General features: G+C 29.7%; 1 protein-coding gene across 7 annotated transcripts in view; it reads left to right on the plus strand.

The window, feature by feature from the left end:
* RICTOR (RPTOR independent companion of MTOR complex 2) overlaps positions 1-14600 on the plus strand; it is a 102573-nt gene that overhangs the window by 66674 nt on the left and 21299 nt on the right. For all 7 annotated transcript variants that reach the window (XM_016147944.2, XM_016147945.2, XM_016147950.2 and 4 more), the window contains 18 exons: positions 1298-1385; positions 1892-1982; positions 2095-2161; positions 2316-2396; positions 4051-4151; positions 5989-6154; positions 6461-6562; positions 6687-6733; positions 8663-8798; positions 9191-9390; positions 9532-9658; positions 10028-10192; positions 10357-10433; positions 10873-10951; positions 11991-12100; positions 12559-12646; positions 13870-13962; positions 14320-14426. In XM_016147944.2, the coding sequence (XP_016003430.1) occupies positions 1298-1385; positions 1892-1982; positions 2095-2161; positions 2316-2396; positions 4051-4151; positions 5989-6154; positions 6461-6562; positions 6687-6733; positions 8663-8798; positions 9191-9390; positions 9532-9658; positions 10028-10192; positions 10357-10433; positions 10873-10951; positions 11991-12100; positions 12559-12646; positions 13870-13962; positions 14320-14426 (1925 nt within the window). The remainder of the gene's footprint in view (positions 1-1297; positions 1386-1891; positions 1983-2094; positions 2162-2315; positions 2397-4050; positions 4152-5988; positions 6155-6460; positions 6563-6686; positions 6734-8662; positions 8799-9190; positions 9391-9531; positions 9659-10027; positions 10193-10356; positions 10434-10872; positions 10952-11990; positions 12101-12558; positions 12647-13869; positions 13963-14319; positions 14427-14600) is intronic.

Below are 14600 nucleotides of genomic sequence, written 5' to 3' on the forward strand. Positions count from 1 at the left end.
ACTTTGGGTGGTGACCATACAGTGCAGTATACTGATTATGTATTACAGAATTGCACCCTTGAAACCTATTTAATTTTATTAACCAATGTCACCCCAATAAATCTAATAAAAAAGTTAAAAGTAAATATTAGCCATCAAAATTTTTTTTAAAACCTGGGGATTTTCTAGTTATCATTGGTTAATAACTTATGGCTTAGTGGAATTGTGGTCAAGGAATATACTCTTTAGTATTTCATTGTCTCAAACTTTGTTGAGACTTGCTTTATGGTCAACATGTAATCTCTTTTGGTAGATATCAATAGCAGTTGAAAAGACTTTATCTTGTAGTTGTTGAGTGCACTGATATCAATGTAAATATATCTGTATATATACATATATATACAAAAGAAATACTGTTATTAGGAATTTTGGCTATATTAAAAGTTGGATTAAAATACGAAATTAATATGCAAACAATACAGAAGGTCATTCTCATTGTAAAGGTTCAAGCAATACAGAAATATATTTAGGAAAAAGTAACTAGTATTTATGTATCTCATACCTTCTAACTTATGATTTTATAATATGAATAATTGACTAAAATTGGGTTTATATGCTTATTTATTAGACATAGTCCTAAATTATTAGTGCATGAGAATTTGTTTTATATAACTAAAACAAATTGAAACTGGAAGGAAAAAAATTAACTCTTCAAGTAATTTCCTCCTTAAATATTTTTGTTTTAATTTTGTTCAAAAGAACAAAACTTGCCCATTTTTTGTTTCTTGTTTATATGAACCAAACCTGGAATCGAAAAAATATTATTAGAAAATAATTAGCCAGAGGTACCTTGCTTAAAAATGTGAACTAAAAAGCATTTAGACCATAGAAATGGAAGGACGTGACTATAGACGGAAAGATCTATGAGCAGGCAAGTAGAGGTTGGGGCAGTTCATTTGAATTCTTACTCAGCACCTGATGGAAGAATGTGGTCTTTGGAATCTGACTGACAGAGGTTTGACTCCTGGTTTTGTTATTTAGAGTTCCATGACCTTGAGCAAATTACTTTTGATTTTTAAATCTATTTCTTCATGTGTACAATGGAAATAAAAGATTTATTGAAAAGATGAATTTATGTATGTAGTAAGCATTCAGTAGTTACCCCTTAACTAATATGGACCTGATAGGTTTTCTAAAATAAAATAATTATTTTATCAATTTTTCATTCTTTGAATAGGACATTAAAACATCTTCATTTAAGCAAGGATTTTTTTTTTTTCATAAAAATAAATCAACTATTGTTTGTTTGCACTTGCAGCGAGGTCTCCTCGAAGTTCTTTATGATATATTTCGTCTTCCTCTACCTGTTGTGACTGAAGAGTTCATAGAAGCACTACTCAGTGTGGGTAGGTATTGTATTATATTTGTATCTATTCGAATATTGTAATTTTTTAAATGGTATACCTAATAGAAACAATCTCTCAAAGGAAAAATGCTGAACTAAATATCGAATATCATTTTCTTATTGCATCATTGTGACATGAAATTAATATAAAAGTAAAACCTCCAATAAATTGCTGAGTAAATAAAACATTTTAAATTTCTTCTCTGTCACCCTAGTTCATGCAAATGAGAAGTAAAATTAATAGAAAGGTGGATCAAGAAAGGAAGAGGAGAAATAAGAAACCTATGTAATTCTCAAATTAGAAGATCTAATTCTTGTCTAATTTTATTTAGCCAAATGACCACTAAGTCCCAAAATTAAGTTTTTTCTGTATGCCTTCTTAAGTTTGTTTTTTTTAAAACCAACATTTTAAAAAAGTTGTAGCCTGACTGGTTGATGGTTCTACACATACATGAAGTGTTTCATTAACATCTAATTTTCTTCTAACTACCGAATTTTAACTTTTAGATCCAGGTAGATTCCAAGACAGTTGGAGGCTTTCGGATGGCTTTGTAGCAGCTGAGGCAAAAACTATTCTTCCTCATCGTGCCAGATCCAGGTAAAATTTAGATATAGAAATGGTTCAGATTTATTACAGTTACTGTTTTTATTTTAAATTATGTAATAAGTGGAAGATTATTTAAACTATTTCTATGCCTCATTTATTCAAGGCCAGACCTCATGGATAATTATTTGGCACTGATACTCTCCGCATTTATTCGTAATGGACTTTTAGAGGTAAGACTAAGAAACTTTATTTTATTTTATTTTATTTTATTATTTTATTTTCTCTAACAAAATTCTTTCAGGGCAGCTGACATATAGGATGCACAAATGTATGCATGTATACTATTTGCAATGCAACTATGGTATTTTCTCTTTATTTTCAAAGGGTTTGGTTGAAGTGATAACAAACAGCGATGACCATATCTCAGTTAGAGCTACCATCCTTTTAGGAGAGCTTTTACATATGGTAAGTTTACCAACTTCTGATTGTGTTTCATACCATTAATGTTTTAATTTATAGTGTTACTTTATATTATCTCAAAAAATAAATATATATCTTTTGGATATTCATCCTTGTGCATTACAAAGCGCCTTGTATCTTGAAAAATATATGTATAGAGAGAGAGAGGGAGGGAGGAAAGGGCAGACTAGTTTTATAAATGGGACAAATATAAAAAATACAAAGTACTTAATAATGATTTTTATACTTTCAGTGTTGGCAATTTGAGTCCTATAAATCTTAATCTCTCTCAGAAAGACTTCTTACCTACAAAGCCAGGAATTACAAAACTATAAATTACTTCAGCTTGCTAAAAATGAAATTGATATATGGCAGGCAGTGCTCGAATTTTAGAAAACTTTGTGCAAAAATTATAAATATAACTGCCTTGTTTGACACAGTCTTCTCTGTAAACTTGAAAATTGAGGTTCGCAGGATAGGAATCTTTTTTTTTTTTTTTGCCATGGTTTTGTGATATCAGGAACTTTTAGAAACAAGGAGCTACCACAGTTATCTAACGGTTCTTTACTCCCAGCAAATCAATCAGTGAAGGAACTCTGTAATAGAAATTCCACTTCTTAGTTAATAAAATACTAAATTAAAAAAAACCACTTTAAACTTATTAAGGAAGAAGTAACTCAGTGGCAGCTCTAAAAATTGTGTTATGGCTTGCTATTATTGCCAGTATTTTTTGTTTTTATTGTTTTTGTTTGTTTTGTCTTTTTAACATTGCAGCTAGGCTGTGTGAATGAGGTAAAGAAAATTAAAGAGTTCAGTGACAGTTGTCTTGTTTATCAATTAATTATTTAGCCACTTGCTCTGTTCTCCTTTAGCCCATCTATGAAAGAATTAATATTGCAGGTTCTCAGGTTTTATTATTTTTATTTTAATTCTTAAGATAGCATTGCCTCTAAGTATATCTATTGGTATCAATAATTTTTTGCTTTTGCATGAAGGAATCTCATAAATTTCATCCGTTCCTTTCCCTGTACACCAGAATTATATGATTCTCTGGAAATACAAAAGTTGCTCATTTTGAGTAGTATAGTATTGTTAGTTCATCGCTTATTCTTAACATCTTCTGGCTTCTACATTTAATTAATTATCTTCATTTGTAGAAAGCAGACTGAATGGTAGAATTTTGTTTTTAAAGCAGAAGTTAATTAAGTTTCTTATTTTAAGTAATGTTGGAATATGAGACAAATCTGTTTTGAGAAGGCAGTTTTAAAACCCAAGAAGTCAACTCATAAATTACGGCATTGAATTCAGCATTTAAAACGTTACTTTTAATGTAACATGATTGCTCTGGATCTATTTTTGATGTCATTTAAGAATTGAATTTAATTAGGACCACCTAAAAATTTTAATGTTCTAATAATGGATCTATGAAATTTATAGTTTTATTAATGTAACATGAGTCTACATCTTTATATTTATTACAACTTATCCTTGTTGAAAGTAGGTAAGATATAAATTATAAATAAGTATGTATTGGAAAGTAAATTATTAAGTTAATTTCATGAGTAAAACCTCACAATCCGTAGTATTATATCTGTGGATCATCTAGAACATAAAATATTTCTGTTTCTCAAGTCTTACAAAATGTTATGTTTACTTTTAGGCAAACACAATTCTTCCTCATTCACATAGTCATCATTTGCACTGCCTACCAACTCTAATGAATATGGCCGCATCCTTTGATATCCCCAAGGAAAAGAGATTGTAAGTATCAGGGCTATAGCAGAGTTCGTGCCTGGTATCTTTAATACCCACTCAGGTAACCTCTTTTTTTAAAAAAGTTGTATGTATAGGTTATGCTTAGATATTCTTTCAGGGAAGCCTTAAAGATAAGAGGAAAATTAATAGTTTTATTTAATAATTTATGTTTTTGGTTACAAAGTATTTTAGCTTAGTAAAATCAGTTTTTCCTAGCATGTTTCAATACAAGGACATAGACTTTGTACCAGATCACTAAAAATATTGGTTGAGAATTTTAAGGACAATTTTATGTTTTGAGCAGCAGTTCTGGCTTTTTAAAAAATGTTTTGAATTATTTCAAATTAATAAAGCACAAAGATTAACAATGTATTTTTTATATGTGCCATTAAAATTAATGTCGGAATTTAATAACCCATACTGTAAACATTGAAGTAAGCTGAACTCTTAATACTGAAGGAGATTTTACAAATACAGAATTTATAAACAAAGTATAGCTATATCTCTATTGGAATTCCAGTGCTAATAATAAAATATAATTTAAAAGTAAAGATGGAGGAGCTGGATTAGTAAGTGCTAGTAACAGTCTTTTTTCATTTGGTAAAGATTTGTCTAGGTCAGGCATATCTTTATTTTCAGTTATGATTAGAAAAATCTATATATTTGGACCCTGTTATTTTTTTGTAATGTTCGTGAAATGTAGTTCATTAGCTATTCAGAATTATGAACTTTTATTAACAGTTACAATACATTTCTCAAAAGTTAAGTTAGTCTTATTAATTCAGAAGTACACATATGGGCCTCACTATATATTAATATTCTATTTGTTAATTTTAAATCTGTCAATGAAAATACTGTTGTTTAACAAACTGAAGTTGTATTATAAACTGAGGACATTTGGGGACGATCTCAGTTCTGACTTGGCTTAGATTAGTAATGGTAGCTTTCAGCTTTTAGTAGTTTCATGATGTAAAAATGTGTCTTCCCGAAGCCTGGTAGAACTAAACTCTCTGAGTCAAGCAAGTTGTGGCTGCGAATTTCAGAGTTCATCAGTAATTCAAATTTCCTTTGAAAATTCCAGTAATAATAGTCTTCATACAACGGTTTTTTGTTTATTTCTGTTTTTCTTAGCTTAGTAAGCTCTTTACAGATAGAGTAAATACTTGCCATCTCAAAGTTTTAATTTTAAATTTGATTTATATTTACCAGCAGGTCTGAAGTTGGGACTTGATTGCTACCAAATTCTTGAAAACTGTGCTTTTATGTACCACAAACAAGGAATTAAAAATAATTTTTAAAGGGATACCACTTAAACGGGTACAGTTGTAGATCAATGGGGAACGTAGAGAATGTTCACTTGATACCAGATCAATGAATATCCATATGGGGGAAAAATAAAATTGCATTCCAACCTCATACCATAAAAAATAATCCATTTCAGATGGCTTAAGGACTTAAATGTGAAAAAGTTTTAAAACTTTAATAAGAAAATATAGACAACTTCTGACTTTGTGGAAGTACTTCTTAAAACCAGTATTTAAAAAGTGGCCACCATCATAAAAGAAACGTTTAGTTAAGTATATATTTAGTTGAGTCTAAATAGTTAGTGTTGTTTAGTTAAGTATATATTTAGTTGAGTCTAAATAGTTAGTGTTTCTTCATATGCATCAGTAGTGTTCTTGACTTTTTTTTTAATTTGTGGTTCCAAATTTTAGTAAATAATTTACTTTTTAGTAACAATCTCTAGTCTTAAATTTACATAAGGATTAATAATTTACCAAAGTGACCTATTTAAAATTATGCTAGCCTTAATACAGTATCAATTGAATTTCTTTGTCATTAGGAGAGCCAGTGCCGCCTTGAACTGTTTGAAACGCTTTCATGAAATGAAGAAGCGAGGACCTAAGCCTTACAGCCTTCATTTAGACCACATTATTCAGAAAGCAATTGCAACACACCAGAAACGGGATCAGTATCTCCGAGTTCAGAAAGATATATTTGTGCTTAAGGTACTGACATGAATCTGTGATTTTTAACTTAGTTTCCTAAAGTATGCATATACTTGCTTAGATTTTAGTATGCATATTGCTTGAGTTTGCAATTTTATTCATGCATATGGGTTTTTGGATGACTTCCAAGTTTTATAATGACTATGCAATTTAGAGCAGTATTTTTATAGTTTTTAAAGTTAAAAAAAAAATTGATGATCCATCCTTAAATGAGAAAGCTTTCCTTTTGTTTTGAAAATTTAAACTTAGTTTTATGATGTGAGACAGTTTGCCTTAATTTTCCTTATTACTTTCTGATGATTTTAGGATACAGAGGAAGCTCTTTTAATGAACCTTAGAGATAGCCAAGTCCTTCAACATAAAGAGAATCTTGAATGGAATTGGAATCTTATAGGTACCATTCTTAAGGTATGACAAGATACTTCCTGGTGATTTCTTGATTGTATTCATTTTATTACTCATTGTAAGTCATCATAATTATATGTTTGGTAACAGATAAATATATTTATAATATAACATTATGTTTTTCTAGTGGCCAAATGTAAATCTAAGAAACTATAAAGATGAACAGTTGCACAGGTATGTAAAAACTGTTTTACATTTAAATGTAAAGGACCTAGATTTAAATTTTACTTAATACCTGCTACAAGTAATAATTGGCACTTAAAACATACATATATACATTTTAATAGTCGGTGTTCAATATGTACATACAGATGCTTCTCAACTTATGGTGAAGTTACTTTCCTATAAACCCATCATTAGTTAAAAAGTTGAAAATTCATTTAATACATGTAACCTATTGAATGTCATAGCTTGGCCTGCTTTACATGTGCTCAAAACACAATATCCAAATAATGCTGGCAACACAGTACACTGTAAATTATTGGTTGTTTACCCTTGTGATTGTTGTATCTGACTGGGAGCTGTGGCTCACTGCTACTCCCCAGCATCATGAGAGGGTATTGTATTGCATATTGTCACCCTGGGAAAAGTTCAAAATTCAAAATTTGAAGTATGGTTTCTACTAAACGCATATCTCATTTGCACCATCGTAAAGCTGAAAAATTAAGCCGGGGACTGTCTATGTGTATATGTTTTTATATATAATTTTTTTATATATGTAATTCTTTATATACTTTATAACCAAAAAGCATCAGTTAATTCTTATTCTAGTTATTTACATTCTGGTTTTAGTTTTGGAACAAATGAAGTATTTGAGATAGAAGTTTTTCTAATTGGATAATATCGACCATGTAGTAATCTTAGCCCTAATGTATGAGGATGACATAATTAGGACATAATGTTTTCTTCCCAACATGGTAGCCATTTTTAATATTTCATTTGTACATTTTTTTTTTTACATCTGACTTTGGAGAGTTAGCCATTCTTTCTGCTCTTAACACTCTTCTTGACTAAGTTAATGCTTTTCGTACCTTCTACAAAACACACTAATATTCAAGCAAATATAGCACTGCAAGCTACTTTCTGTTCACTAGTACTCTTGTGCATTTTTACTGCTTCTGAGTTTATGCTAACCAACCACCAGTACTGATCTCATTCGATAAGACACTTATTTTATGTTTTTGAGAAGTTCATGTCATTAACATTATTATATTAAATTATATTATAATTTATATAATATAATATTGTATTGTATTTATCTACTCAATCTATTTAACATATCTATATTAAGTTTTGAGAAATATATAGAACATATATATTACATTGGATTAAAGGAGCATAGCACTAACTTTTCATACTCTTTGGAAATAGAGATGAAGTGTCATTCAACTTTGTTTCTCTAGCTCCTAGACCTGGCTCATCTATTGGACTGGATTATAATGAATGAAATTAAGTTGAACTAAATTAAGTGTAATCATAGAACATAATATTGAAAACTATAACATTGAAATATCATAAATTATGTCTATTGCTTCATAAATTTAGTTGCCTAAATTTTACATGCAGCTTCTATATTTGGCTTTTTGCCTATTTGTGAAAAACTTGACAAAAATCATAGGGTAACATGCTTACAATTATCTAATATAAGAATATTTTATAGAGGCATGGGACAATATTCTTCATAAAATACAATAGAAGAATATTTATATCCTGGTGGCCTTCTTATATTTATTCAACCTTATCGTTTACCTATGTTATATCTAAATATAACATAGCAGGAAAAAGATGCATTTTTCCTGCTAGCATCTTTGTTCTCCACAATTTCTTTCAGGAATCCCACCATAAAATTTTTATTATGCAAAGATATTCTTAACAGTGAAGCTTTTATTTTTTGGTTATGTTTTTGTTTTGTTTGTTTGTTTTGTGTGTGTTTGTGTGTTTGAGAGAAAATGTACCAAATGTGTTTATTAAATTTTTTGCCATTTACCTTAGTTGTTTAGAACCAAAGCATTCAAAACCTTATATCATAAGCTATGATTAAGATTCTAAAATGATTGTTTGGTTTCTTACTTTAAGTTGCTGCTAATTTTATTTGGATCTTAGGTTTGTACGAAGACTACTTTATTTTTACAAGCCCAGCAGTAAATTATATGCCAACTTGGATCTGGATTTTTCCAAGTCCAAGCAGCTCACAGTTGTGGGTTGCCAGTTTACAGAATTTCTTCTTGAGTCTGAAGAGGTAAGAAGGACTTTGAATATTTTTCAGATCAAATGTTTTTTATTGAATTTACTCCTTTTTATTTCTGAATATGCATAAACTATATTTAGAAACATAGGGAATGAGCGCAGACCTAGATTTGAATCCTGACTTAGTCACTAGTTAGTTTTGTGACTTTGGGCAAGTAATTTGCCTTCTAGAAGATGTAGTTTTCTCCTTGTAAAATGGAAGATAATACCATCTCCATGTAGCATTGTGTTGACTGGGATTAAAAACAAGTACTCAGTGATTGACACTTGTTATTAGTAACTTCATCATTATCATTAAATTTTTTTGGACTCGCCTATAGTTTATTCTTTTAATTATAGACACTAAGTTCATTTCCAATAATATCACAATGTATTTGCTTTTAGGATGGGCAAGGATACTTAGAAGATCTAGTAAAGGACATTGTTCAGTGGCTCAATGCCTCATCCGGAATGAAACCTGAAAGAAGTCTTCACAATAATGGTTTACTGACTACCCTTAGTCAACACTACTTTTTATTTATTGGAACACTTTCTTGCCACCCTCATGGAGTCAAAATGCTGGAAAAATGCAGTGTATTTCAATGGTGAGTAGCCCTATAATTTGTTTCTATTTGTCATTAAACACTTTCTTTTAGAAATTTTAAAATACTTGCTTAATTAATCAATCAATACAGTAACTGCTACAACTTTCATTATTTGCATTCCCCTCCCCCCCTTTTTTTTAGTCTCCTTAACCTTTGCTCCTTGAAAAACCAAGATCATGTGCTAAAACTGACGGTTTCTAGCTTGGACTATAGCAGAGATGGATTGGCTAGAGTCATTCTTTCCAAAATCTTAACTGCAGCAACGGATGTGAGTATAACATAGGCAGTAAAACTGTGTTTTTAATAACAAGTTAATTCAACATTTTATAAATTTTAGCCAAGTAAAATTAATTATAAGTTGTAAGCATATGGGTGGAATTTGAGTTTACTGTAAAATTTTAGTTCCTCCAAAGAACTTCATACAGTACCTATATTTTTATATAAAAGGGAGGAAGCACCTAGATAGAAACAAATATTTAATTTTACTAGCACTAAAAAATATATCAAGGGCTAGACTTTTAATTCCAATTTTCTGCCCATTTGAAGTAGCAGAACTGTCCTAAAATAAAGTCAAATAGGTTCTGCTTGGTGAAGTTTGTGTTTTTCTTTTTCTTAACATTCTCATTTATCTCCATAGGCCTGCAGGCTGTATGCAACAAAACATTTAAGAGTATTATTGAGAGCTAATGTTGAATTCTTCAATAATTGGGGAATTGAATTACTAGTGACCCAACTACATGATAAAAACAAAACAATTTCTTCCGAAGCTCTTGATATCCTTGATGAAGCATGTGAAGACAAGGTGAAAGTTCATTATTTTATAATAAAATACTTAGACAGCAATTTTTATTAAAATACTCAGTTTTAATAGAAAGTTATGTGAAATTGTATATAATATAGGTGTTTTGGAGTAGAGAATTTACTATCTATTCAATTGTTAATTTGCCTAATAATTATTTATTTTAGGCCAATCTTCATGCTCTTATTCAAATGAAGCCAGCTTTATCCCACCTTGGGGACAAAGGTTTGCTTCTCCTCCTGAGGTAAATTTTAAGTAAATTGTTCTTGTAGTTATGTTTTCTTTTGTGTTTCCTCTGGCAGTGTATATTACAACTGGATTTAAATATGAAAAGGGAGATGTAAAGAGTTTAGCTGTTAGCTTCTGAAAGAGACCTATTTTAGAATCTCAGATATCCCTTTAATATTAAAACTCGGTCTTTTCATTGTTTTCCTTAATGTTTCTTCTACATTTCTCATGCATTTGATGACATTTTCTTTACTGTGATCAGATTCATGTGTTTTTGCAAAGACTGTGAAAATGTATTTGTAATCGAAGTTATAATTAATAGTTGACCTTTTAGTTTTAGGAAGGAGCTATTTTTAAAGTTTTTTAGCTCCTTAAACATTTTTTTTGAGATATTTTAGTCCTTAAATATTTTTTGTCAGACTCAATGTCAAACTATTGCTTGTTTTAATTTACAGATTTCTATCCATTCCAAAAGGGTTTTCCTATTTGAACGAAAGGGGTTATGTAGCAAAACAGTTGGAAAAGTGGCACAAGGTAACTTTCTGTTGAATAAGGTTCAATTGATATGTTTTTATCTTAGGAAATAGATTCATAAATTCGGAAGATTTTATTTTATCAATATTTTGAAACTAAAGAATTTGAATATTTAAATATATTAAGTCAAATCTAAATTCTGTATAATTATTTGTATTTTCATTTATTTTTTTAAACTACAGTTATAGCAAACTATTCATTTTGTGTATATTGAAATTTAGATCATCTCATTTTCTTTAATTTCTGCATAGTACATTACTATATGAATGTACCTTAATTTTTAGAACCACTTTCGTACTGATGAGTATTTAGATTGTTTCTGAATTTTTAGTTTTGTAAACAGAGTTTGGTGCATATTCTTGCATATATATCTTTGCATACTTTTGCAAGTATGTCTTTTGGCTAAATTTGTAAAAATATAATTGCATCAAAAGATCTTATGAATTTAAATTTTTGAAAAATACTGCCAAATTGCTTTCCAATGAGGTTCTACCAATTCCTTCTAAAAACTTTAAAGTGAAAATCTTTTGCAAGAAAGATGGCAGTGTGATTGACTCTCAGTTTAAAGAATTTAAAAATTTCCCAAGTTTTAGTTGGAAACATTTATTACTTTTGACCTTATTTAAATCAATGGGGAAAGATATTTTTTGCCAAAAGGTGTTAAAATTACATAATTCAGTTAATTTCCTTTTTAAAATTTCTAGTGAATATATTCAGGGTTTAATATTAAGAAGCTAGTTTTTTGTTGTTGTTGTTGGAGAAAGATTCGGATGAGATGAACAACAAAATTAGTAACTTACATCGACTCAAAAATATTAATTGAAAATGGGGGAAAAAAGATGAAACAGAAATATTTTGGGTATGATGAAACATTTTCATTCATAATACCATGTTCTACCCTTTTCAAAAATTTATTAAATTTCATAAACAAATGTTCATTTTTCTCATGTTTATGCTCCAAGATTTGCTAGGTGCTAACATATTATAAATTTAGTGAATTTATGATACTACATATAATTAAAACACTATTGTTCTCTAGGAATATAATTCAAAATATGTTGACTTGATTGAGGAACAACTTAATGAAGCACTTACTACTTATCGGAAGCCAATCGATGGTGATAACTATGTTCGTCGGAGTAACCAAAGGTATCCAGTAAATGGAGTAACTTATTGCTGGTCCCCAAATATGAAATTTAAAACCAATTTGCAGTGTCATTAATTTCCAACATTTTCTGAGTACTAAGGTATTCTATTTCTTACACCGACATAAGAAAAATCTTAAAGAACAGCATTTATTGCTCAGAAACGCCAATGGCATTCATAGCATAATGAAAGTACCCTTACTGATTTAGCATTCACATACTCTGCATGCTCTTACCTTAGTCTCTTTTTAGTCTCAACTCTCCTATCATTACTCTGAGACCAGATAAACTATTATTTTGCTAGAAAAATCTTCATGACTTTCTACCTCAGTATTTTCATTTCTGCTAGGAGATTATATCTAGTAATTCTATTTATTTAGTACTTTATTACTAGTCATTGTTTTAATTAGCATATTTAAAATGAGCCAATAGGTGTATCAATCATCTTTATTATACTACTAGATTACAGCGTCCTCATGTCTACCTGCCTGTACACCTTTATGGACAACTGGTTCACCACAAAACAGGCTGTCATTTGTTGGAAGTACAGGTAAAAATATAATTTGCTTATTTTAAATAGCTACAATGATAGAAAATAGTCTTAAGATCGTTAAAGTATTATCTTTTCAAAAATGTCACAGAAGCCTTAAGGTCAGTGGCATAATTACTTCAAAAGCTATCCATGTTATAATTAACTTAGCCAGTCTGTGTTTGTAATACTTAGACTAGCTTGATCTTGCTAGCTTGAGTGCATTTTTCTGAAGTATGGGTCACCTTTTGCAAAAGCTAATTTGTTACTAAGTTCGGTAACCCACTGAAGTCTGAGTTCTCTTTATAGTTTGTTGGGGAAGTTCATGTCCTTAGTAGAAACACACTGAAGAACTGAGTTTTTCATTCCTCTTGTTGGGAAGTTAAACTAAACCTGATACAGATTCAGTTACCTTTGGTCAGCAGCAAATTACAAGTTGTTTGTTAGTTCGTCACTATTCTTGCATACTTCATGGACTGTTTAAGCAAGCAGTTTTTTGAGGATAGTATGCACACCAAGTTTATGGCTGTGAATGTCTTGCAACTAGATGTTTTCAGTAAATACGACCTTTTTCTCATGTTAGAAATAGAGAAGTATTTGTGTGTATGTCTGAACAATTGTAATCCAGTAATTTTAGTTCCTTTTTTTTTTTATCAGTGTTCATCTCAGGAGCAAAAATTTTGCATAAATATAGTATGTAGTTTCATGTATTTCTGTAGTATATCCATAAAGACTTAGGGCACATATCTTGATATTAATTTTTTAAAACTTCACTAAAAATTTAAATGATTTGAACAGTGTGTCATTACCTATATTGTATGATAAAATCTTGGCATTAGTTTACTATTTTCTATTTAAAAGAAATAATGGTAATTGGGACTAACATTTTTGTAATACTAGCTACCAAGTATATTGTTAAGCACTTTATATGTAATAATTCATTAAATCATCAAACCTTATGGATGCAGATACTGTTATTATCCTTATTTTAGAAATTAGGAAATCAAGACATGGGGAGATTAAGTAACATGCTTAAGGCCTCATAGCTAATAAGTGCTAACCTTAGGGTATGAAGTCAGAGCTTATGCGTTAATGCTGCTTCTTAAGAAATTTTACATAAAATTATTTTAAAATTTGAAATATACAAAATTTACTAAGTGCAAACCTTAAATAGCCTTAAGATGTAAAAAGAAAATACATTAAAAACAATTATTACTCATATGATTTTCTTTTCCTTTCTCCAGAATATTATTACAGAACTCTGTCACAACGTTCGTACACCAGATTTGGATAAATGGGAAGAAATCAAAAAACTGAAAGCATCTCTTTGGGCTTTGGTTTGTAATAAACACTTGTATAAGATCTTAATGTTTAGATTTTTTCTAATTTCCCATTAATATTAAATAAAAATCTTATTATTTGGAACTTGTTCTTAGGTTTATATTCTAATACCAAGATTGTTCCTGCACATTTAAATATTATTTTTAAACTGGAAAATAAATTATTAAGCTATTAGTTTTCTTGCTAAGGGAAATGGAACATTAATTCCTAAAGTTTCTTATTTGAGTTTTTTCCACATTTTTTTCCCTCTTTCATAAATGGGGTTAAAGTTTTTGTTTTCTCGCTAACTTGCCAAATCTCCTGAAAGAGTTCTTTTGTATTATATTTTATATAAGTGATTTCTTTTCTTTCAGGGAAATATTGGCTCATCAAATTGGGGTCTCAATTTGCTACAGGAAGAAAATGTGATTCCAGATATACTAAAACTTGCAAAACAATGTGAAGTTCTTTCCATCAGAGGGTATGTCGTTTAACTCAGAAATATTTCTACCGTACATATATCGTTTTTACAGCTGGATGTGAAGAAAAAGTATTTGATGATTTAGAGTAGTCTAGTAGAACTAGTCACTGAAAGTCCTAGTGATAGAAGATTTTTAAATGCACTAAATTAAATATATATTAAAGAGTATCTTGT

The sequence above is a fragment of the Rousettus aegyptiacus genome, unplaced genomic scaffold, assembly GCF_014176215.1.
Source record: "Rousettus aegyptiacus isolate mRouAeg1 unplaced genomic scaffold, mRouAeg1.p scaffold_m13_p_8, whole genome shotgun sequence".
Lineage (NCBI taxonomy): Eukaryota > Metazoa > Chordata > Mammalia > Chiroptera > Pteropodidae > Rousettus > Rousettus aegyptiacus.